General features: G+C 44.7%; 1 protein-coding gene across 2 annotated transcripts; it reads left to right on the top strand.

Annotated features, from left to right (window-relative positions):
- On the top strand, nucleotides 1-23,315 carry G3BP2 (G3BP stress granule assembly factor 2). Of its 2 annotated transcripts, XM_039701893.1 has the most exons (12): nucleotides 1-154; nucleotides 6,907-7,025; nucleotides 9,091-9,172; nucleotides 10,233-10,406; nucleotides 11,286-11,376; nucleotides 12,307-12,409; nucleotides 13,867-14,047; nucleotides 14,983-15,081; nucleotides 18,861-18,963; nucleotides 19,223-19,351; nucleotides 19,535-19,653; nucleotides 20,392-23,315. In XM_039701893.1, the coding sequence occupies exons 2-12, from the start codon at nucleotides 6,931-6,933 to the stop codon at nucleotides 20,662-20,664; spliced, it is 1,449 nt and encodes a 482-aa protein (XP_039557827.1). In that variant the 5' UTR covers nucleotides 1-154; nucleotides 6,907-6,930; the 3' UTR covers nucleotides 20,665-23,315. The 2 variants fall into 2 exon arrangements, with proteins under 2 accessions (XP_039557827.1, XP_039557828.1); XM_039701894.1 differs by lacking the exon at nucleotides 14,983-15,081.
- Nucleotides 23,316-23,628: the final 313 nt, after the last annotated feature.

Below are 23,628 nucleotides of genomic sequence, written 5' to 3'. Positions count from 1 at the left end.
TCGGGAGCCGCGGCCGCCCGCCCGCCCTCCCCCGCCCGNCGCCGCGGGACGCGCCGCCCCAGCGACACGCCCGCCGCGCCCGGCTCCGCGCAGCTCCCGGCGGCCTGGGCGAAAACGCGCCCCGGCCCCGCGCACCGAGACTTTTGTCCCTTAGGTGAGCGGCGTGGGGGGGGGGCGGGGTAGGCCCCGGCGCGGGCTGCGCCTGAGGGGCTGAGGGCAGCGGCGCTGGGGCGGACAGCGCCCTGGAGCCCGGCTTTGCCCTTCGCTGCCCGCCCCCCGGCCGCTGGCTCCCGGCTGGGCTCGGAGCTGGGGGGGAACGGCTTTTGTTCGCCTTCACCTTGGCGGCTCTTCCGCCTCGCCCCGGGCGGCGCGGGGAGGCCGGGGAAAAGCGTCCCCCAAGCCCCGCGTTGGTCGGTGCTGACTGTGATGTTAGGCCCTGCGGTCGCCGCTTCCTGTCTCGCGTGGCGGATCGATCCCTGTGCAGGGGCCTCCAGAGGTACGTGGGGTTTGGCATAGGCAGGGTGCTGCTGCGCCGGCCTCGGGCGTGCTGCTGGAGCTCCCCGAGCTCCCCACCCTCGGTTCAGCGGGCCCTTCTGCTCTCAAACAAGTTGGTATAGCCGTGGCAGCCTGGCTGTAAGGGCTCTGCAGACCTCACCTTTCTGTGCTTCCTCTTTCCTCAGGCGTAACCTGCGCTGCTCTGTTGGCACACGGAGTGATACTGCAGAAGTTGTTGTGAGCACCTTTTATTCTCCAGAGCTGGATACCTTGAGTAGATCTTTTCTGAGCTGTTCTCATTTGTCATCTGAGTTGAGCGCATTGGGTTCTCAGGCTTCTGCCTCCCTTCAACTCAGGGGTCACTGCAGTTTCAGTGTGGATACCCAGGAGCATCTCCACAACAAATCTTTTAAATCACTTGGGTAGCTGGGTGAGCCAGGATCTTGATCTTGGTTCCAGGTACCACTGCATAAAAGGACTATCACAGGAGGCAATGAGATGATATGGCATTATTGTTGAATTTCAACCAGAAAGTCTTAGTCAGACATATAGATATTGTTATAGTGGCTTTCCATGCTGGTTTCACAGCTCTGAAGCCCTGTGTATGTTCTTCAGTCCTGTGTGCAAGTGATCTGCTTTCCTGCAGAAAGAAGCATAAAGATCCCCAAGGTACTTTGGAAGAGTTGAGAAATAGGGGAAGTTACATCAATCCCTACCCAAGTTTCTGAATGTAACATGGCACTGTTTACTGTAGCACTGCAAGTGAGTGTAGGATTTGTCAGCTTGGATCCTGAGCTGAGAAGTGGCTGCTGACAAATTGGCGTTGATTTCTCGTGCAGGAGGCATTTCTGTGTCCATTGCGGGTGTGGGTACAGGGCCATGCCTCCCCTAGGAAAGCTTGTCCTCATGAGGGATTCCTTCTTGTGAACCCCGCTTGCTTGGGTGTCAGAAACGTAATCTTGGCTTGCCATTGGAAGTGTGTTCTTACAGTCGTCTGCTTGGCAGATGTGGAGCTGCTGTGTGAAATGATGATCTGTATTTGGTGATATTTTCATCAGGAGTGGAAAACCTTTTCTCTGAAAACTAGCTTTAACTGAAGAGAAAACCAAATGGCCATCATCCATGTTACTGCTGATGTCAACGTGAATGTTTTCCTTGATGGAACTGAAGATTCAAATTAAGCATCTATCCTCATGCTTGAGATTATTTCACAGCACTGAAAACACAGTGAGGAACCACTGTTCCTTCAGGCACAGTGTTGGATCTGAGTCTTGTGCTGTAGTAGTTGTGGTGCTGGATGCCACTGCTTTTGAGAGCATTTAACAAATAAAGAATGTGTTTTAGCTCAAGTAACATGAAAAGATGGATATGTCAGACTAACAGATGTATCTGGTGAGACACCAGGAGAAGGGCACTGAACCTGGTCTTGGGTGATGGCACGGGGGTGGCAAGGCTCCCCCAGAGCAGATCCCTGCTGTTAGTGCTCTTTGGGTGGGTGCTGGCCCTTTTGGACTGCACAGAGGATGGTCCCCTGTGGCAGCTGTGTGCCTGAGATACAGGGTGCTGTTAAACTCCTCCCAAAAAACCCCAACCACAAACCAGAACTGAACCCACCTCTCAGGAGAGCTTGCTTTGTGTGCTGTGCTTTCGAGCTCAGCCGGTTCAGAGTGTAGCACACGGGTAGAGGAGATCATAAAGGAAAGGGATTTGGGTGGAATACACAGGGTTCCTGGTCCCTGCAGCAGATGGAAGATGCTGTGAGTGCTGACCTTGCAGAGCATGGCAGAGGGATGGGACTGGCAATACTGGATTGCAGGAGCAAGGGCGCCCTGCAAGGCATTATTTTGTGCCTGTCTACAGTAAGAAACACAGATTAAAACTGATAATCTGGGTTCAGGACAAACATGTCCAAGATTGTGAAAGGTGCTCTCCCCTTCCCTTCTGTTTTCCTTCAGCTCCAGAGGTGTGTGAGGTGCCACTGTGTCCTTTGTGGCTTTGCTTGGTGTGCCCGCTGTGTGGGGAACATCTTCCTGATTTGCAAGAACATTTTCTCACAAGTATTTTTGTTTTAAGTGGTGTATTCAAATATGATTAATGACTTGGACTAGGGTTGCAAACACGTGGATGTACAAACAAGCCATGGTGTTGCAGATTTACACAAAATGATAGCTTGATGTCTGTGTGCCTGTAGTTATGGACAAATTGTTCTGTGGATGACTTGTTCAGAGTGTGAAATTTGCTTTGTTCTTTGTCAATAGAACAAAATTTTATTTGCTTATTGCTTTTATTAAAACAACTGGTGAGGCCCACAGCTCCCTTGCAAAGCTTAGAGGTTTCTCTTGATGGAGCTTATGTTCAAGTTCAGGTGATGCTTTCTTCAGCCACTGTCAGAATTCAGTTCAGCTTTGTTCTGGTTGGTTTGGTTTTTGTTTCTTTTTTCCCAAACAGAATTGATGAAACGTCCAGGCAACTTCACTAGTGTTGGTCTGTCTTGTAACAGGAAAAAAGTGGTTTTGAAATACTTCTTTGGGCACGACCAAAGACTTTGTGCCAAGGTTTATTCTCTGGATACCTAAATTTGAGCAAGTAGGCCACCATTCTGTAGCTCAGTCATGGCCTGGAGTAACAGTGCTTTGCCACAGATGAGGAGTCATATTTCTGCTTTCTACAGATGATGATGATAATAATAGAATGCTTACATATATTATAGGGGGGAAAAGCTTTGCTCATGTCAGAGCTGCTTATTGAGTAAAATGCATGCCAAGGAGCATTTCACTACCTTCACTACTTGGTCAGAAACAAATTGCTGCTGCCCTCTTGAGCAAACTGATGGATGATGATTTGGGTTTGGTTTCTTGTTGGGTTTCTTTCATTCACTTAAACAAGAGACAAACACAGCCTAATAAAGTTTTGTGTATGAAGATGGTTACAGGTGGAATGATTTTGCATGCTCTTCCTGGAGTGTGGACATGAGAAATGATTCCAGTTGATTCTCATGTACTTCAGCACAATTGTCTTTGTGTGGGCTGCACCTCATCCCTTTAGCCCTCAGCACTTTCACCTGGTTGCAAAGGCTGATTCCTTGCTTTATTTGTCACGGCCACTGGAAAGTCTTAGGTGAATTTCAGTACTATGCAGTTGCTTTTCAGAGGAAATTATCTGTTCTGCTTTTGTTTGTTTATTTTTGCCTGCGAATAGCAAATAATTCCTTTTTGTGCCAGTCGGCTCATTGTTTTTGTTCTCTTGAAAGAAATCCTGCCTGTAGGCTGAAGTTATTGTTATAAACTTGAGTCACACCAGTTGAAGTTGCAAGGAGTATTTCACTGGCATGTGTGCGTGTTCTTTAGTTTTGGAATCGGGTTCCTCACCTCTGAATCTTGGGAAGAAAGAGATCCCATATTGCATTGTGCCTTTCAGCCTGTGAGTGTACTGCGAAATATTTTGTGTGGCTCCTGATTCTCCTTGGTTGAGGAAAGCCCTGGAAATCCAGTGTGCCTTCTTGGTAACAGAGGAGTCAGAGGTAGTGCATAAGGTGGGAATTAAATCTTGTCCATGAGTTGTTACGTCAGCTGGATGTAGGCAGGAGTGCCTGTGGATGAGCAGCAGCTGCATGGGTGTTCTGTTACCCTGTCCATGTGGCTTTTGGCCATTGTGCATGGTGCAGGGGTTATTTTGACAGTACAGTTGTACCGTAAAGGAGCCAGCAGATGAGTACATTTGATTTGCTGGGATCTCAGACTGAGAGCAGTATTTTGTTTCTGGCTCGTGTGTACACGAGTGCCTCGCACCCTAAGTTCTCATTTCTCAATGGCTGCTCGGCTGATTTAAGAGTGTGGCTCATTGCATTCAGCTGAGAACAGCACTCAAAGTCTTCTTTCTTAGTTTGTTATTCACTGACCCTTGAGTATGTACTGATGAAAACTGGAAGTAGGGTTTTATGGAGTGTTGATATCGATGGGACTTCCCTTGGTGCCTGGTAAGCCATGGACATACTGTTCTTTGTGAATTTGGCCTGTTTAAATTGTTGATGCTCGTGCCCTGACTTTTGGTTTCAATTTCACTGGTGTCTTTACCTCCAAGCCCCTTGGGCCTGCTGAGGCTCGCGTCCTTGACTTTAGGGAGGTGCTATACTAACTGGGACACGTGGAGATTTTAATCTTTTGAAAACCTTGCTTTATGCCACCCATGTTGCTAGCAAGGAGTACCTCTGATTTCATTTCTCAGCCTTTTAATGACCTGGGAGACCCAAACAGTTCATTAAGGCTCTGCTATCCCTATTGAGATCTTTGAGGAAATAATGAAAGGAAATAATACTGAGACCAGCGAAGAATTGTACTGAGACAGCCTCTAAAATTATGTGATGGCGTCATGTGTGTCAAGCACCATGGTGCTGTCACGTGAAATGCAGGAGAGGTGCACAGTGAGGGAATAGGATAGCTTCCAATGAAGAAAAGATGTAGTGTGATACAGATCTCCTGTAGTGGAATGACTTGTCACAGATTATTATGTTTTGTACCCAGAGACGTTTTCAGTCTTCACTGAGGAATGCCAGAAATTTGTTAACAAGTATGCTTTGCTTATTGCTATATTCATAAGAACGTGTGGTGGCCATCATCTGCTTTTTAACAGGTTCTTCAAAAAAATCCTGATGAGGCTCCATCTTTGTGTATTCTTCCATGTGCTCATGGTGCAGGTCCTGTCACCAGTTTTGTGTTCATCATCTGCCTCTGGGGCAGGGGAAGAAAAAAAGGATGGTCTCAGAGATGTCCTTGTTCTTTTAAGGCTGGTTTCTATGTAGAATTTCCTAGTGCATGCCACTGCTGTAGTGTGACTTGTGTTGGGAAGATCCTAAATTGCTCATATTTTGTTTTCTTTCCTTTACTCCTGCTTTGAGCATGCAGAGGGCTCAAATCTTTGATGTCCTGTAGTATTTTGACATTTGGCTTTGTGTCTCATTAGCATAATTGCTTCCTGTGAGGCCAAACTGACGCTGTGTTCCAGAGTCTTGGTGAGCTATATCAAAGGGCTTATTTAAAACCCCTATATTATGATAGGATTTTTGATAACCCTGTCATAAGTTTGCCGATTTCTTACCTGCAGGTTCAAGACTTGTGTTTCAGGCCTTGCCTTCTGCACGTTTTTGAGACTGTTGTTTCAGGTGTGATTCCTGACTAACTGCATTTGGGGGCATTTCTTGGTACTGTCTTGTGGCTTGGATTGAGATAATTTTAGTTGTCTGTGAGGTGTAAACTATTTGAGCCAAGTATGTGAGCTTTTTTCTTTGGAGTTCTGTTACGAGGCAGAATCTGACATGTTCATGGCATTGTTCCTGTGTGTGTTCTGCCTTTATTAGAGGCCCTTGTTAAGCTGAAGTTAATCTCCCAGTTTCACTTCATGTGCTGTATGTGCTGTCTGCCTGTTATTGCAAACAGTTTTTTGTTGTGCCCTTGGTTTAGATTGGTGGGTCATGGTTATTTTGGTAGAAATCCAAAAATCTTACTCTAGGATTAGCTCCCAAGTTAGAAACTTAGATTTTTGACTTGGTCTTCTTTGCCTGTTTCCTTGCATAGACATTAATTTTTGGAGAGAGAAAGCAGATGAAGCATCTGTGTGAGAACTGAAGGGAATTTCATGATCTCAGACAGTGGTAGTCTTAAGTGAGCTGGCAAAGGCAACATGTTGGGTACTGGCAAGCCATCAAAAAGTGTTTTAGAGTGCTCAGGATTATTTTATGGCATGGATGATCTGCAGGAGAGCGTGGATAGGTGGGAGCATAGCAGGTGGAAGCAGGTGACCCCCTGGAAGTCCTTTCCAACTTAGGAGATCCTATGACAAAAGTGAGATGCAGTTAGGTTGGACAACTAGTACCTGACACTTCGGTCATCTCTGAGTCACTAAGGTTTCCCTTCCCTGTCTTCATGGAATGTGAATCCAGCCCACATGGTTACTTCATATTGGTACCCTGTCTTCGTCTTACAGGTGTGACAAGCACCTTTTGAAGCAGAGGTACCAGCTGCCCTTAGAAAGTGTTTGCTTTGCAGGGCTGTTGAACTGGGCTTTTAAAATATTTGTCAGCCAAAGGGATAAGTAAATGGTGCAGGAGATTTTTAACAGGGTTTTTGTTTGTTCATTTCAGGGTGGTTTTTTATGTTTTTCAAAGCAGCTGTTCTGAAAGGGATTTTGTATCCATTGTTCCCTTTTCATCAAAGTAATACATGAATAGACTGAAATTTTCTTATTTACCCAAAAGAGGTGGGAGAGGGTGTCCTGAATTGGTTGAGTATTTTCTAGTGAATTAAGGCCCTGTATACCTAATTGTTTCAATTCTAATATCACAATATTTATCCTTTTATGGGGAAGTTTTGATTCCTAGAGGTGCTTTCCAAGTAACGTGAATATTTTCAATTACAGCGTTTGACACTGAGTGCCAAAGCAATGGTGATGGAGAAGCCAAGTCCCCTGCTCGTAGGGCGGGAGTTCGTGAGACAGTACTACACCCTGCTAAACAAAGCTCCTGACTTCTTGCACAGGTAACACTCACCAAGTGGTAATGTGTGTGAACAAAAGCGTGTCCTGTTTGCTGTAAATCAGACATTCCTTTCTGAGTATGGGAGAAAATGGACCTGGCTAACTTCTGGGCTGTTGGAAACACTGTTTCATCTTGCTGCTATCTCCCTAGGCTCTAGAACCAAAACCCCTCACATTAATACCTGCTGAGGCTGGGGAGGCTGGACAGACACTCTTGAGCAAGCTGCCCTGGTGCAGGTGTTGCTCTCTGCTGGGGAGCATTCTCTGTCCACTTGAAAGGTGGCACAAGTGTCACTAACAACAGCATCTGTGGAATTGCTCTTAACTACCTCTGCAGAGAAGAGTCCAAGAGGTTTTGATTTGGTTTGGTTTAATCTTACCCAATTCTGGAGCTGCTTGTATGACATGTTTTCTTAGCCCCTTGCAGTCTCTGCCACCGCTGCCCCTTTTGTCTGGTCAGGCTCAGATATGGACATTTGCCTTTGTGTTCTTTGGCTGCACCTTTCTTCCGAGTGATATTCTCCAGGGAGGGTGTCTTGTGCTTCCTCTTTATCTTGCTGTTCTTCCCAACAGCAGGTTGCTGTCTGGCACAGAAAGATTTGGGTTTCCCTGGTTTCCTGGTGCTTGGTGTGCACATAGCAGCAGTGAGGGAGTTAGGACAAGTGTTATTGTTTCATCCTGCTAAAAGCTTGAGATGAGCAGAGAGGATCCTGTCGCTGGTCATTATCCAGAGCTTGCCCAGGCCTTAGGAGCAGCAGAGATCAGTTTGCGCTCTAAATGGGTGTTACTCCATGTGGTTGAATGCCTATTGCATTTCAGTTGAATTTGTAAGGCTTTTCTGGCCCCTTAACTGAAAGTCTTTAATTCCATTTAACTGGGGTCTCTGTCATCCAGAGACTTTGAGTGGTTCCTTAAAAGCAAGTTAAAACTTTTGGTCCTCTGTGAAGGCCCTTGGTAAGAACAGCTGACTTTCAGAGAGATTGCTTTGGAATTTAGAGGGAAATGTTTTAGAAGAAAAATGTTTTGCTATCTGGTTGTGCTCTGCTTCAGTTAAGTTTCTGTATTTCCTTGCTGTGAGGAAGTGCTGGACCATGCTCAAAATCATTATTTTGTGGTTGGTACCAAAGAAAGCAATCTATTATTTCCCAGCAATTATTTTTTCTGGACATAGTCAAGAGAGTAAAGCCTTGGGCTTGTACTTCCACAAAAGTAGAACTAAAAAGAGTTTCTAAGTTGAGTAGAATAAACCAAGAAATGGCAAATGTGGAAGTTCTAGGGTTTAGTTCTGTATGCTGACCCTCTGCACTGGCTTGTTCAATGAAGGAGAAATATTCAGTGTTCTTGCCACTTTTGTGTGACACTGAGTTCATAGAAATACTTCATGACAACTTTATTTCATATATGCCATACAAGGGTGGATAATAACGGTACATATTAGCATCTGTACCTCATGGCTATCACCCCCAAGGCAAAGCATGCTCCTAAATAAAAACACAGGGTGATACAATGTTTCTTTCTGTTAATATACATGTACTGAAGTATAAAGCAGTTGCCACATGCTTTATAAGCTGACAGTAAAAATCCAAATGAAATCAGACTATTCTAGGCTGAAAATGTGGAAATGGAATGAAAGTGCCAAAGGATCTCTGAAATGTGTGAACAATACTGGAAGCGAGTGTACGTATTTTAATTATCAAAACCACACATTCACTGCTGGCCAAGGCTGTGAAGAGAACAGCATTCAGAGGAGTGGCAGGAGGGTTGTACCTCGCTGGGCTGACACCTCTGTCAGAGACAGGGGATTCTGAGGGTGAGGAACCTTCCAGCCAAAGTGGCCACCTTCCTTAAGGGAAGCAAGCCAAAGGTTGAGGTTGATGTAGGAGTTTGCTGCAACACCTTGGGCAAACTGCATGCTGAATATTGAGTTTGTCTGTTCTGGTATTCTGGGAGCCTCTTGAATCTGGTGAAATTTGTGAAGCACTGAGCTCTACAACTTTTGGCTAAAATTCTTTTTGGATTTGGTTCTATTTTTTCACTTCTGTGCGTTTTACATCTCTTTGCTTGCAGGTTTTATGGCCGGAATTCTTCTTATGTTCATGGAGGACTGGATGCCAGTGGGAAACCACAAGAAGCAGTTTATGGTCAAGCTGTGAGTATTAAAATTTGTCCTGTAATCCTTGTTAATGCTCAGAATAAAACAAGGTTTTTTCTTTACCAGTGACTTTGACTTTCTTACCTGGTGAGTAATGGATTGTGATACCACTTCCAGTTCAGAAACAAATAAGAAATTGTTAGCTTGAGGGATTTTGTTTGCTTATTTCTGCTTTCACTGGCAGTTGTGTTTGATTCTTCAGCTTTGTGTCTGGGCTGCAGAAAATACCTTTAGGATGGGAAACAAAATCCAGAGGTCCTGATAGATTCGGCTACAAATGTTATCTTGTTTCAGTTAGAAGTAGTTCCTCAGGAAAGAACTGATCTTTGTGAGTTTCATTATATTCTTGTGTGAGCGGAGTTCTGTTGAAGTGGGACATAACTATCTGAAGAAATGAATGAAGTGAGGATTGCTTTGGTTGTACTGTATTATTAGAATTGTCTGTCACCTAGGACATCTCTTCATGTGGCAGCCACATCTTTGAGCAGTGTGGCTTTTTGTCCAGGGAAGGCTTGGTTTCTTCTCCCTTCACTGGCAGAATGTCATTTGCAGCACACAAATCTTGGTAGTGTAGATGTTCCCCTCTCCTGTGATATTTGGTACTTCAACAATGTGTAAAGGGTTGGTTTGGGGGTTTTGTGTGGGTTTTGTTTTGTTTTGGGGTTGGTGTTTGGGTTTTTTTGTTGTTGTTTGGGTATTTTTGGAGGTTTTCTTTATTTTTATAACACAAGCTAAATCCTGTCCCTTTCACAAGCCCTTAAAAAAATTAAAGCCTTAAAATAGATTGTAGATTTTAAAGCAGCTGGAAAACTTGGATAGCAGTTGTGTGCTGTTTGACTACTCTGAGAAATAACTGAATCCTGGTGAAAAATTTCTGATGAAAAGTTAGGAGAGCTCAGGAAGACTGTTCTCACTGAAAGACACTTCTTGGTTCCTGTATTTATCTTTTGAGCCTCGGGGGAGTGGCCTTTTGGGGTTGGTTGAGGCTCGGGTAGGTAAAAGGTGTGAAGCTGTGTACAGAATTGACTGCAGCTGAAAAGTATCTGTCTCTTTCTAGGAGATACACAAGAAGGTGATGTCTCTGCAGTTCAGTGAGTGCCACACCAAGATCCGCCACGTGGATGCTCACGCCACTCTGAGCGATGGGGTGGTCGTGCAAGTCATGGGAGAGCTGTCCAACAACGGGCAGCCCATGAGGAAGTTCATGCAGACTTTTGTGCTTGCTCCAGAAGTAAGTACATGTAAGATCGTGTCAAACTTCAAATAATGGTGGAAAAAACTTTTTTATCCAGTATGACAAATTGTTGCTACAGCTGAGGTCAGTATGATCTGGCTTTAAAACTTGGTCTGGAGGGTATCATTAAATTTGTCACAGAGGGTGAGTGCAGAGAAACTAGGGTATTGGATCCATCCTGAGCTGTTTTATTTCCTTGGACTTGTGGTGTTGGAGCAGTAATACAAAGAAAATTGAAGCTTGCATTTGTGAGCTGCCATTGGCACAAATAATTTAAAAAAAAAAACCAAGGGTCAGCTCTGTAGCTCAAATCTCTGCTGTAGTTGTGTAGTTTCAAGTCTAATGGCAAAGGGGAGTATGGGTTGCACAAGTGACTGCTCAAATGTAGTTCTCGGTGAGAGCAAAGCTGCATACAGGTAGAAGGTGTCTTGTGTTCTTTCTACTTCTTTCTCCCTGCTGCATCACGAATTAGTGTGTGATTGGAGAATAATGTTTTAGGTTCATGTTGAATTTCTTCATTGTTTTCCTGCACAGTGCTGTAAGCATACAGCCACCCTGTGGAAGTTCACGGTTTTCATTGTGAGGTTTTTGTAACAGGGAAACCTGAAATTCCTCAATGAAACTCAGGGGCTGTACGCTTAGTTAAAACCTATGATTGCTGTGAGGTAGCAAAATTAGCAGATTTTATTCTGCTTCAGACTTCCTTTTCAGTTGGCCAGAAGCTATTGTTCAATTGTTTGCTTAGAGAAAAAGAAAATAACTTGGAAAATAACTTAAATGACATAGTCCTATTGCATAATGTCAGTGCTACCCCAAAGCTCTGGTTGCCTGCTGGTACTCCGTATATGCTCAGCGCTGCATGTTCCTCTTTTACAGGGATCTGTTCCAAACAAGTTCTATGTCCATAATGATATCTTCAGATACGAAGATGAAGTATTTGGGGATTCAGAAGGAGAACTTGATGAAGGTGAGAAGGACTGTGTGCGTAGGATTTGTGTCATTCTTGTTCCTCTCTCGTGTGTGCAGAGCTACCAGAAGTGTCTCGTGGAGATGTTGGGATACAAACTGTGTTGCATTCTCACGGGGCACAGAGGTGTTGTTACTGAAGCTCTGCTGCTCCAAATTGTTCTGGAAAATGCAGGTCCTGTAGTAGTGCTGTGCTCCCTGAAGGGCTGAACTGGCTCACTGGGGGTGAGGCTTGACGGAGGATGGAAGCAGTGAGCAACAGGACTTCTGCTGCCATAGCTGCAGCAGGCACCCTTGTGTTCTGGGATCAGTCAAATTTGTATGCAATTTGAAGAGAAGTCTTCACTGGTTTTCAGATATGACACATGGTTCACTTTCACATCATCATCATCATCACTCAATAATTCATTGCTACTTGAGAGCTGAAATGGACCTGAGTGTGGCTTTTTCCCCTCTGTTCAATGAGGCAGAGCAAAGCAGTGTAGCCAGAACACGTGTACATGTGTTCATTGGGTGGTTTCTGGAATTTGTTCATCTAGATTCTGTGGAACAGAGCATTTTAGGTAATCATCCTTGTATTTGAGGTTCATCTTCTTAGTCTGAGCACTGATTTATGAGGTAATAGTGCAGTCTTTCTCTTTCACTGCCACCATATGAAAAGCACCTGCTGCTTTAAAAGAGCCTCAAAACCTCCTCCCAGAACTTCCTAGCAGTAATATGCCTCGTTTTGTGAAAATTGTAAACAGCCCAGCGTCTTGACTGAGAGGCAGCCTCTTCCATCTTTTTTTTGCAGATCATTTTACCATGTTTTGTTGGTGAAGCTGTATTTTGATTGCTTCTAACTGAACATGCTTTTATTTTAACTGTGGCTTGTGTACAGATGTGGAGATCTATAAGAGATGACAAAGGGTTGGGGGTTTTTTTGTGTCAGAGTCTGAAGAAGAGGTGGAAGAAGAGCAGGAGGAAAGACAACCATCACCTGAACCTGTGCAAGAGAATGCAAGCAGTACTTATTATGAAAACCATCCTGTAACGTAAGAAGTCCTTTTTATTACATGAAGTTGCTTTCTTAATAAAAACCACAGACAGAATTGCTTTGGCTTTAGGTTCTGTATGTGATTTAACAGGTAGTTTAGGAAAATACACTTAGTTTGATAGGAATCTGTGTTAAGCTAACATTACATTATTTTGAGACATTTCTTCTTTATTGAAGAGAAGAAATTGGGTATTTTTTAATGTTTTTCAGTTATTTTCACTTCTGGTCTCAAAAGGGAGTGACCTCCATGTATATACACACTTAATGGAATCTTTGTAATCCAGTCTTGGAGCAGTACTTTGGGTATGATGTGGCTTATATCACAGGTACATTAACAAAAGGATGCTTGATCACAGAATAGTTTGAGTTGGAAGGGACCTTTTAAAGGTCATCTAGTCCAACCCCCTGCACTGAGCAGGGACATCTTGATCTGTTACTCAAATTTGCTATCGCTTGAAACTGAGAGAAAGACATACTCCTTAAGATCCTGCCGTACAGCTTTATTGGAAGAGGAGATCTCTGTTCTGGGTGTCTGCAAATCTAAGCGCGATTAAAGAAAAAATAGATTTATGATTATGAATACAAAAACTAACCAAATTAGCCCCCACAAATACAAAGAAACAACACCAAACCCTGTGCTTTTTGTGAAACATGGGGGAGGCATAGTGAGAGCCAGAACTGACTTTCTGGTTCCCCTGTTAAAAAAACATGTATGACATCACTAGACAATACCTGCTGAGTGCATCTGTAATACTAAACACAAGTCACTTAATGCTTCTCATGAGAGATCTGATGGAAGAGTGGAATCTGCTGGAATTCTGGCAGGGGCTTGCTCAAGATAATGCAGTAAGTTTTGGATGCCTGGAAACATGAAGCCAAGTCTTATTTTTGGGGTTACTGTGTTGTTTGGAAAGAGGGTGTAAAGGCATTGTTCATCATAGAGTCGCTTGGGCGTGTGGTGACCTGCAGCAGGAGCTGTAGAGGCAGAGGTGACTGGAGGTAAGGTGGGATTCTGGGGTGGCTGGAGAGGGGAGATGTTCAGATCCCCTGCCTTTCAGCCACACAGAGCAGAGAAGTTGCATGTGGTTTGCTGTAAATGGGACTCACAGCTGCTTTGGTAAGAAAGCTATGTAGCATTTTGGTGAAGAAGCAGTAGGTTTCCTTGCAGAATTGGCTTTGGCTATGTGTGTGAATTCATCGTCCGTTGGTCCTCACTGTGTTCGTGTTCTTTTAGAAGCAGCAGTTCTTGAGTTGAGCACCTCTCCTCCAGGGTTAAAAGGCTGTGTGATTCTCTGCAGGGAACTGTAGAACATGTCTTTGCTTCAGCAGAAGTAAAATCTGATAACAGTCTTTTTCATAGCAGAACTGTTGCCATAGCACAGCTTACAAAAAAAAAAGCTTGTGATAAAATGCAAAGGAATTGATAAGCTCATCAAATGCATTTGACTATTGTAGCAATGGGATAGAGGAGGCACTGGAAGAATCTTCTCATGAACCTGAGCCAGAATTGGAATCTGAAACAAAAGCTGAGGAGCTGAAAGCTGAAGTGGAAGAAAAGACCCTTGAGGAGCTAGAAGAGAAGTCTCCATCTCCACCTCCTGTAGAACCTGTTTCACTACCACAAGAACCACCAAAGGTTAGTCACTAGTCACATCTGTGCTTCCAAGTGCAGATGGAAACTGGATCGGCCTTTAAACTTTGCCCCTTTTGGGTGGCTAAACTGGTGCCTCTCTGTAGTGTCATGCTGTATGAACAACTAGGCTTGACCTTTGAACTTGTAAAAATGTGAATTTTCACTAAAATAGAAAAAAAATGTTATTTTTAAATGCTGCTCACCACCCATGGTAGATTTTAAGATCTTCTTGTAAAGTGTGTGTGTGGGTATGTGCATGTGTAGACATTTCTAATTGTGCAGTTAACATGTTAAGAAAACACCTGTGGCTACCACTGCCAAAGATCTCATACAATGGGAACTGCTGCTCTTTCCTTGAACATGAATGGAACACACTGATGCTCACAAAATTGCTGACCAATATGGGGCATTGAGTGTCTCCTGGGGGCAGGATGCCTAATTTTAGAAACCAGAGTGCACACAGTGCATGCTCTGGTGTGCTTACACCTGTGGGCTTCCAAAGTGCTGGGAGCAGCCAGGGAGAGCTGGAGTGAGGCGATTTTCTAGCTCCACTGTCTCTCCCATATTTTTTTTCCAATCCTTTTTCTCTTCTCCATTTTTGATTGTAACTTCAGGCATCCGCTTCCTTTCTTCATGCAAAAGACACTTAACACTACAGGGTTTTCAGTGCTAGGTTTGGTTACATCATGGACAGCAGTTATCTGGGAATGCTAAGGGCACTAGGCTCACTCGAGTAGCAGTACACGCTTGTTCCATGCTATGGGAATCCACAGACAGCTGGAACTGCAAACCTTGTGTACCTCCATTGTAATGCTTGCACAACCATTATTTAATAGCCAGATATGAACCAAAAGTGTGTTTTTAGCAGATGAGTTTCCCTGTAGGAATGTCAGTGGTTTGCTGTGATTAGTAGCCTAGGTTTGTTGCATTTCCTGCAGGCTTTCTCTTGGGCTTCAGTGACCAGTAAAAACCTGCCTCCTAGTGGTACTGTTTCTTCCTCTGGAATTCCACCCCATGTTAAAGCACCAGTCTCACAGGTAACCCATCTGTGAACACCTTGGATTGTCTCATTACTTCTGCAAACTGCTTCAGTTTTTTAAATTAACAGATCAACTTGTTTGACTTAAATTGCACAAATTAATTGTGTCTTAAATGTTAATGCACTCACCTCCTTGTCGCAAGTAAAGGCACAAACGTGTAACTGGTGAAACTTTGGGTGGTGGTAATGTTAAAATCTGGTCTTGTGGAAACAGGAGATCACTCATGGGGTTTTTTACCTAACTTCATGACATATGGTTTGGTTTATAGGGGAAAGACCAATTCCCCACAAAATGTTACTTTTCTGAAATGTGTTTGAAAAGGGCATTGATGGAAGGGGCCCAGCAGTAAAAAGAGAGTGCACCATTTCTGAGGTGCAAGATTGCCTTGTAACGCTAACATCCACAGGGCTATGCTGGATTTCATTATCCACGGATAATCAGCTTATCACAGAACCCTGTACCAACTTATGACTGTGTGAGGAATGGAAGGATTCACATTTCCTTGCCTGGGCAATGCTATCTTCCCATTCCTAGGTTGATTGGATGAGGAGGGAACAGAGGAGAGCAAGTGACAGCTCATGTCCTGCTCATGCCAAGGTGGTGTGAGACCTTCTGAGACTCTCAGTTGAGCTTCCTCATCTGTACAAAAGTGCTCAAGCCAGAAGATGTGTCCTTTTCCCTGTGCACTGATGGGGTGTGCCGGAGCGCTGTGTCTTGAGTTGCTCCTGTTCTGCCTTCTTGAAGGCTGCCATTTTCAGTAGAATAGCTGGGTTGCTGCAGCTGTTGTTCTTGCACTGGTTTCTTCTCAATTTTGTGGTGACAGAGAGATCTCTGTTTAGGACTAGCCTTCATGCTTTAAAAGCATGTTAAAAAGGAAAGAGGGAAGAAAAAGAGAAAAATGAAAGAAAACTAACCAAGCAAACCCCAACACCCTACATGCTGTTGCTTCTGGTCTGCTGGGACTATCATGGACATCAAATAAAGGCTATGTAGTGAGTTGGAAGTCTGTCTGTCTTCATCAGCTTAAACAAGGCTTTGAACACTTAGGTGGTATTTAACATATAAAAACTGGGTTTTCTAGTGCAGGATAGATTTTCCTTACTCAAAGCCAAAATGGGTTTTAATTTATTTGCTACAGAAAAGGTGGATGGTTGTAATGTGGCTGCAAAAATAATTTCAAATGATCTGTCCAAGAGAGTGGGACATAGTTTGTAGATGTCCCCTTAAACTCCTCTGTGTTGCCTCTGTTGCTTGTTGTGCTTTGTGCCTTTTGATTTCTTTCGCTTTGACTTTATGTTTTAAGTAATGGTGTGTGGAAGTTTCTGAACAATAGTGACATGGCAGGAATTTCAACTCTCAGCTCTTCTGTAGCTGGAATTAGTCAGTTCTGAGCTCCTTTTCTTGGAAGTATTTTAGACACTGTGCAGAAGTTGGGTAGAAGAGGCATCTGAAACAAGGAGCTGCAAATCAGTAGCAGCTTTTTCCTGTTTTCATGGATCCATTAGTGCCAGACACTGTGCACGTAAACAAGGGCAGAAGATGCCCTGGTGGGTGGATTGGTGGCTCCTTTGAGATGCTGTTCTAGCTGGAGTCAGTGATGTTACAGAGAAATAACTGCCCTGCTCACTCTTTTCTCTGCATCACTTCAGTTCCCCCCCCCCATTAAATTAAAAATACAGCCCCTGTAGTGTTAACTTCTCAGAGTGCTGTTTTGGATATAAACTGGTTCAGGGTTGTTTCCTTACAGCTGTGGAGTGAAACAGGACAGCATTTCTTGCTGTCTAATTGTGGATGATTAGAAATCAGCCTGCCTACATTGATAAACTAGGACTTTTCCTTATAGCATTTTTAGTTACTTTTATTTCCCATTTTTATTACTGCATTGTTTGTCATAGGTCTGCAGAGGGGCAGGGCCTGGGCCTGGGGTAGGCAAGGGCCTGATTCTTGTCTTTTGGTGTGAGTCCCTTTCCCTCCCCATGTGAGCTCCTGAAGAGAAGAGACAGTGCCACCTTTTCCTTAATAGTTGTCAAAGCTCTGCCAGGCTGAGGTTGTGGCATTCTTGGCTCCTGTGGTAATTTGGGTTTCTTGAACTCCTTACTCAGTGTCCTTCCATCCACTCTGTGCTTGCTAGGACACGCTGGAAGATGTGAGTTGCAATGAGCTGCTGCTTGGGCTGTAAATGGCAGCCCTGATTTGGAGTGGTGCTGCCAGTTGTGGCAGTGTTTTGGGGAGCAGAGTTCTGTACCAGGGCTTTCCTCTTGAGGCACTGAGGCAGCCTTTTTCTATGGAAAAGGATGGTAGTCCTTAGAAACAAGCAGAGAAGTGAGCCATTTGTGTGCTGGGTGAGAAGATCAGTGACACACAAAGCAAGCAGGTACAAGGTCACTGTTATCCTTGGCATTTAACAGCAGGTCTTGGCTGGGGCTGACAGAAGGGAGGGAGTTTAAGCCTGATAGCCATGGGTATCTAAGAAATGGGGGTCTGAAGGTACCAAGTTTTGTTTTTGAGGTGTAATTTATGATGTGCTCAAGATGTGCGAGTGAAAGATGGCAGAGGAGCTCCAGTGACTCACAAAATAGAAGGGAACAAGATTTAAAGGAAGGCTGATTTTCCAAGCTTGTTCCTGGAACTAAAAAGTGATCCTAGAAGTGTTGTGGGGACAGACTAATGCCTAGCTGTGTGGAGCACAAGTGATAGGAGGGCTAAGAGATTAATTCAGTGTGTAACATTTGTATGTTGCATGTAAAATCCAGTTTTTTTCCCTGGGAAGTGCTCTGTCTGGAATTGCCAGTTGTCCTGAGTCCTTAAGGAAAATAAGGGAGATGTTTAATATAAACTACTTCTCCCCAGCAGTCTGGGCCTATAGCTGTTCATCTTGTGTTTAATCTTACTTGCAGGCTACTTGTGTATTTTTGTGCTCCTAAGGATAATTTTGTTTTTCTTAGATAAGAACAAACCAGCAGCTGCTTAACTGTTGTACAGAAAATGGAATTTAAAAAATGTTGGGAATTGCTTCAGTGACCAGCAGTCTGCATAGAAACATTTTTATTGTTCTATCTATTTCTCATAAAGCAAATTTTTAGCTTGCAAAAAATGGGAATGGGTGTTCTAGTATGTGAATATGAAGGGCATACTTTGATCATCATTGTCCTGACATCAGGAAAGTTGAAGTGTGTGCCAAGAGGTAGTCTGTAGAAACTCACTTCAGGAAATACTTACTACACTTCCAGGGGCTTTTGTTCTCTTCTTTCTTTTTGTTAGTTTTTGTCCAGTTGTTCTGCATTGGAGGAAAATAATTCCATGGGGACTTGGACAGAACTTTGATTTGTCCGTCTCTTTGTGTTCATCTTGGACTGCCTCCGACTCCATGAAGTTTGAGCTTGGTTTGAGGAAGCTTTATGCCCTCTACAACTTAAGTCAGATGAGGGATTTGTGAATAATGGAATGTTGGGGTCTCAATGCCTGGTCAAACATGGAAAATTCGCCTTAGCTGTGTTTTGGGGAGATGCTCTGATTGAGAGACGTTTGCTTTGCACCTTTTAACAGTGATAAATGAACACTGCAGTCCTGGATTGGTACAGAGGAATTTAGACAGGAGAAAATACCACTCCCAAACACATTGACACTGATGTCTGTCTTCTGGAGTTTGTTTTGTGCATGCCACTTACCCATGTCTTGTGTTGTGGGGTTTTTGTTTTGGTGAGTTTGGGGGTTTGTTGTTTTGTTTTTTTTTTTAACCAGGCCAGTGTTAAGTAATGCACGTTCTCTTCTTTTAGCCAAGAGTGGAAACTAAACCTGAAGCTCAGTCTCAGCCTCCTCGCGTTCGTGAGCAGCGTCCCAGGGAAAGACCAGGTTTTCCACCACGAGGACCTCGGCCAGGTAACGTGGATGAGCCTGTGTGACTGCTTGGGCCGGGTTAGTGAGAGGTGTCTGCTGAGGCCGTGTCTGTACCTGTGTCGTGCCCGGCTGATCGTGAACTGCCTGTGCCTGCTGCCTTCAGCCAGGAATGAGGGAGTATGCTTTGGAGTCCAGGCTGGCTGGAGTGAAAATGCTTGATGCTGCCCTGGATGTGTTCGTGGAGGTTTACACACATCTTTTAACCTCAGTGGTTCTACCTTCCTCTTTGTGTTGACGGTAGGAAGGGGAGACATGGAGCAGAATGAGTCGGATAATCGTCGGATAATTCGCTATCCAGACAGCCACCAGCTCTTTGTTGGGAACTTGCCACACGACATTGATGAGAGTGAACTGAAGGAGTTCTTCATGAGTAAGTAGTGATTCCAGCTGCAGGGACTAAGATGGAAAACTGTGTTAAAAAGTCAGGTAACACTGATTTGACTACATGGGTAAGCTTTGACATAGTGCCACACTACAGATGTCTGGAACGAGCGGAGGGTAGAGCTGGCACTGCGGGTTTTCTTGAAGTGTCTCTTCCCTTGTGTTTCTCCAGGCTTTGGAAATGTGGTAGAACTTCGCATAAATACTAAGGGAGTGGGAGGAAAACTGCCTAATTTTGGTTTCGTGGTATTTGACGATTCCGAGCCAGTCCAGCGAATTTTAGTTGCAAAAGTAAGTATTGGCATTGGGTACTGAGTATCCCCTTCCAAGGACGTACCAAAAGCCCTAAACCACATGTATTATGGACCATCCTAGTTTGCATTTGCATTAGCTCTGGCATTCAAAAAACAGCTGAAAGAAAAACAGTTTTGGCATACGCATTCTGTCCGGAGTGCTGTGTAGCTTTAAAAGCTTTGCCAGTGATCCTCAAACTGCACCATGTGGAATTTGAGTTTTTTACCTCTACACAAGTGCTCCACAAGAGCTCAGAACTTATTTTTAGAGATCCTTTAGCTGAAAGGGGAGCAGGTGACCTTTCAAAGAGCATCACATGGATCTCTGAATTCTGCACCCTGGGGTCGAGAGGAGGGAGCAGGGTTATTTGCTCTTTTGCTTTGAGGAGCTGGAGGGGAGAAAGCAGCAGTTTTCATTTCTGTGGTGTGGGAGACAGACTTAGTAGAGCAGTTCTTCCAGAGCTTCGACCCTGAAGTGAAAAGACTAAAGCTGGCAGTGAAGAGGCTAAAGACAGCGCTGCTTTTGCTTGAGACAAACACTTTAATTCCTGCCCGAGTGAATGTAAAAATGGTGTTCTGCAGGGCTAAGGTTGCATGCCGCGGGGATCCCTTAACAGGTCGTGTACGCGAAGGAAGGCCGGGGCCCACAGCCAGGGCAGAGCTCTCATGTGCCTTGCATGGAATGGGCTTTGTGCCGCGGTGACTAACGTGTGCCTTGACCGCTTTTCCCCACAAGCCCATAATGTTCCGCGGGGAGGTGCGCCTGAACGTGGAAGAGAAAAAAACCAGAGCCGCCCGTGAGCGAGAGACGCGCGGTGGCGGCGACGAGCGCAGGGATATCCGCCGCAATGAGAGAGGCCCGGGCGGGCCCCGCGGAATAGTGGGCGGAGGCATGATGCGGGACCGCGACGGGAGAGGACCTCCTCCACGGGGTGGCATGGCACAGAAACTTGGCTCTGGACGAGGAACCGGGCAGATGGAAGGCCGTTTCACTGGACAGCGTCGCTGAAATCTCCACTGTGGGCAGACAGTCTTGGCAGTGGTACATTATCCATCGTGTTTGCATTCTTGTTCATTTTTTTTTTTAGCTTTGGAATGTGACACAGCCCTTCTGATCGTTTCTTTGATGTGAAAACATCCTTTGGTTTCCAGTTTAAATTGAGGTGGACATTTTTTCCCCAGTTTCACAACAGGAGTCACACTCTTAATTTATAAATGTATACGTGGAGAATTGAAGACTAAAAATAAAGAAAAAAGAAAAAGAAACAAAAGAAAAGACCGGTTAACTATCTGCCACAGAAGTTGAACTAAAGGACATGCCCAGTAGAATTCGGGTCCTTTCAGTCAAAAACCCTCTGCTGCACATTTTGTGTGTTACCGTTTCTGCCTACTACTGTTGGAAACACAAATAGTGCAATTTGTGCAATTGGAGAAGCTTGCCTTTTTTTTTTTCCTTCTTAGAACACTCGGCTCCAAACAAACTCGTGTTTACGCACTCATCAAAATGCACTAATGGGTCCTCTGAACTCATTTATACTGACAGCTGCAGGAGGCATCGGAGGGAAAACCTTCATCCTCTTACTCAGACAGAATAGCTTGGGGAACGATGCGGGCATCTGCTCTGCTTGCTGTGACCAACCTCTGTATACACACAAACCTTAATAAGACTACACCTTTGTTCCAGAAGGAATCCCGTTAGCTGTAACGAGAACCCAGAGTTTCCAAGTCGTAGCCCTGAGTATGCAACAAGTTTGATAGCTCACGTCAGATTTTTCTATCTGCCCCTCTTCAGTGCAGGGATGGCTGCTCAACACACTCCCCCTTCCCCCTTCGAGAAGCGTTGTACAGTGGAACTTGTCTTGACTGTATTTGAGTTCTCTGGTAATGTAATAAGCATGATGGTGCCTTCTATGAATACATCATTCCAGTCTTGCTGGTGATTTTGTACAGTATAGTGTATGAAGTACTGTGCTGCAAAGCCAAGCGGCTGCAAAGCATTTAAATAATTGGAAAACTGTATTAAAAAAATTGCAGTATCTTTCAATGAGTAAACGTTGCTAAAATGATCATCCACCTTGCTCTTCAATTAACAAGTTTGCCTGGTTTTTTTGCAGTGGGGGGGAAGGGAGGATGAAGGCATCCAAGTAGTCTCCAGGTTGTCTCTTTTCTTTAATCAGTGTCAGAGTTAAAGAAAGCGGAGTTCTAATCTCTCTTGGACCTGAATTTCAGAAGTCAGTCCAGAACGGTGGACGCTTCTGGCCACCTCGTAATGGCTAGACCTAAGCATCCTTTGTGAAGGTGAGCTTATCAAACGGGGATACTGCAATTTTCAGAGAACTAAACAGCAGCTCTTAAGTTCTTGCATTTTCCAGTTGCACTTTTTAAAAAAACTTGTACTCATTTTGCACATAACTCTCAGCTGATGTTGACACTGATGTGGCTCTGGCCCGAGGATAGAAAGGAGGCATCCTCTTCTGCGGCTTGGCTGGCGGGTTCTGCGTGGAGAGCTGTGTTTCTGGATGATGTCCCGGAGCACGTTCCTGTAAAGTGCCACTGCCCAGGCAGTGCAGGCTGTGCTGGGCCTTGCCACGAGTGCTGGCTCCGGGCTCAGGAGCCAAGGGGTGTTTGTGCGTGCGGCCGTGCAAAGGCGTGACCGCCGACAGCCACTCCTGAGCATGGAAGACATCAAGTTAAAGAAGAAGGGCAGTTCCGAGCAAAAGCAGGGAGGGCATCCTGGCAGTCTGGCTCTGGATTATGCAGTCGTTTGCTGGTTTCGAGTAATGTGGAAGATTGTGCTCATCTTTTCTGATATGCTAGGCAGGGGGAAGTGGCATCTGTGTCTGTTCTCTCCCAGACTTGAGGTCTTCTGTGTTCCATGGTAAGTCTTGCACTATTTTCATACACTTTCTTTTCTGGGACACATTTCTAGCAATTGGCATTTTCATATTTCAGTTTTTTTGTTGAAGGTCTTGCCATTTCAGCTGTTACCTGGAAATCTGTAGTACTTGAACTGCTCGCCACACAACTCCATGCGTTAGGTTTGAAGCCCTCGGACAACTTGCTGTCATCAGTTAGCAGTTTGCCACCAGTGTGGTTTGTGTAGCCTGGAGGTTCTTTTTTCCTTCTGTAGTGCTGTGGTGTTCTGCTGCCACCTAAATCGTTTGTATGGCAAATGGCACTGGAAATAATTGACAACAGAAACGGAGTAGTAAAAAGAGCTCCTGAGCCATTCTGCTTTTTGGCTTGCTTCTTGTTTAAGTTGACACGAACCCTTGGAACATCATCCAGAGAAGTTTACATGGTGATAGCTCACCTGCTGTACTGTGGACTCTTACGTGTTCTTGACCCTCTTAATAGTAAATGTACCTCTTAGAGCAAAGGAAGGCATTCACTGACCATTACTGTTAGTCGCTGATTTGTGAATGGTGGGAGTATTTTGTCATTACGGTTCTACTTCAACAAACTTGGCTGACCATCTTGACTTTAGTAGGTATTCAAGACAGTGGATTACCATCTTTATTGCTGTAATTTGTCGAGCATTATATGCTAGTAGATTCTAGTTTAATTGTTGCAGGTGGAAAGTATTTTTACTTTCAAGTTTCCATTCTGAATGTGTTTTGACTAAACATGCCAATAAACTACTGATGTCTGCAGCATTTATCCATGTCCCTAATTCTCTTGCATGCAGGTGGCTGTAGAGCCCTGGCAGCCCCCGCTCACAGGAAAGATTGTAAGAACATCGTTGCTGACCTGGCCAGTGACAGTGGCAAGCTGCAGCAGCACAGCACCATGTGCTTTCCAGTGTTTGACTTTGGTGGCTTCTCTCACCCTGGGGTGTGTGTGTGTGTGGCCCTGGGAGGATGTGAGCTCCTCTGGGACTCCTCTCAGACGTGTCCCAGCTGGGATTCTGCACACCCTGCCAGGCTGCAGCTGCGGGATGCAGCTTAAATGGTTATTGCAGTGGTGCTGGGAG

Source organism: Passer montanus, unplaced genomic scaffold, assembly GCF_014805655.1.
Source record: "Passer montanus isolate IOZ18808 unplaced genomic scaffold, ASM1480565v1 scaffold150, whole genome shotgun sequence".
Lineage (NCBI taxonomy): Eukaryota > Metazoa > Chordata > Aves > Passeriformes > Passeridae > Passer > Passer montanus.
This window is presented reverse-complemented; position numbering and strand designations above follow the sequence as displayed.

What these genes read in the sequence shown, in the direction of transcription:
- G3BP2 (XM_039701893.1), top strand. Translation starts at nt 6,931, where the DNA reads ATGGTGATGGAGAAGCCAAGTCCCCTGCTCGTAGGGCGGGAGTTCGTG. An exon ending in AAGCAGTTTATGGTCAAGCT is followed by an intron (nt 9,173 to 10,232) that starts GTGAGTATTAAA and finishes GTCTCTTTCTAG; the next exon opens with GAGATACACAAGAAGGTGAT. An exon ending in AGCGAATTTTAGTTGCAAAA is followed by an intron (nt 19,654 to 20,391) that starts GTAAGTATTGGC and finishes TTTCCCCACAAG; the next exon opens with CCCATAATGTTCCGCGGGGA.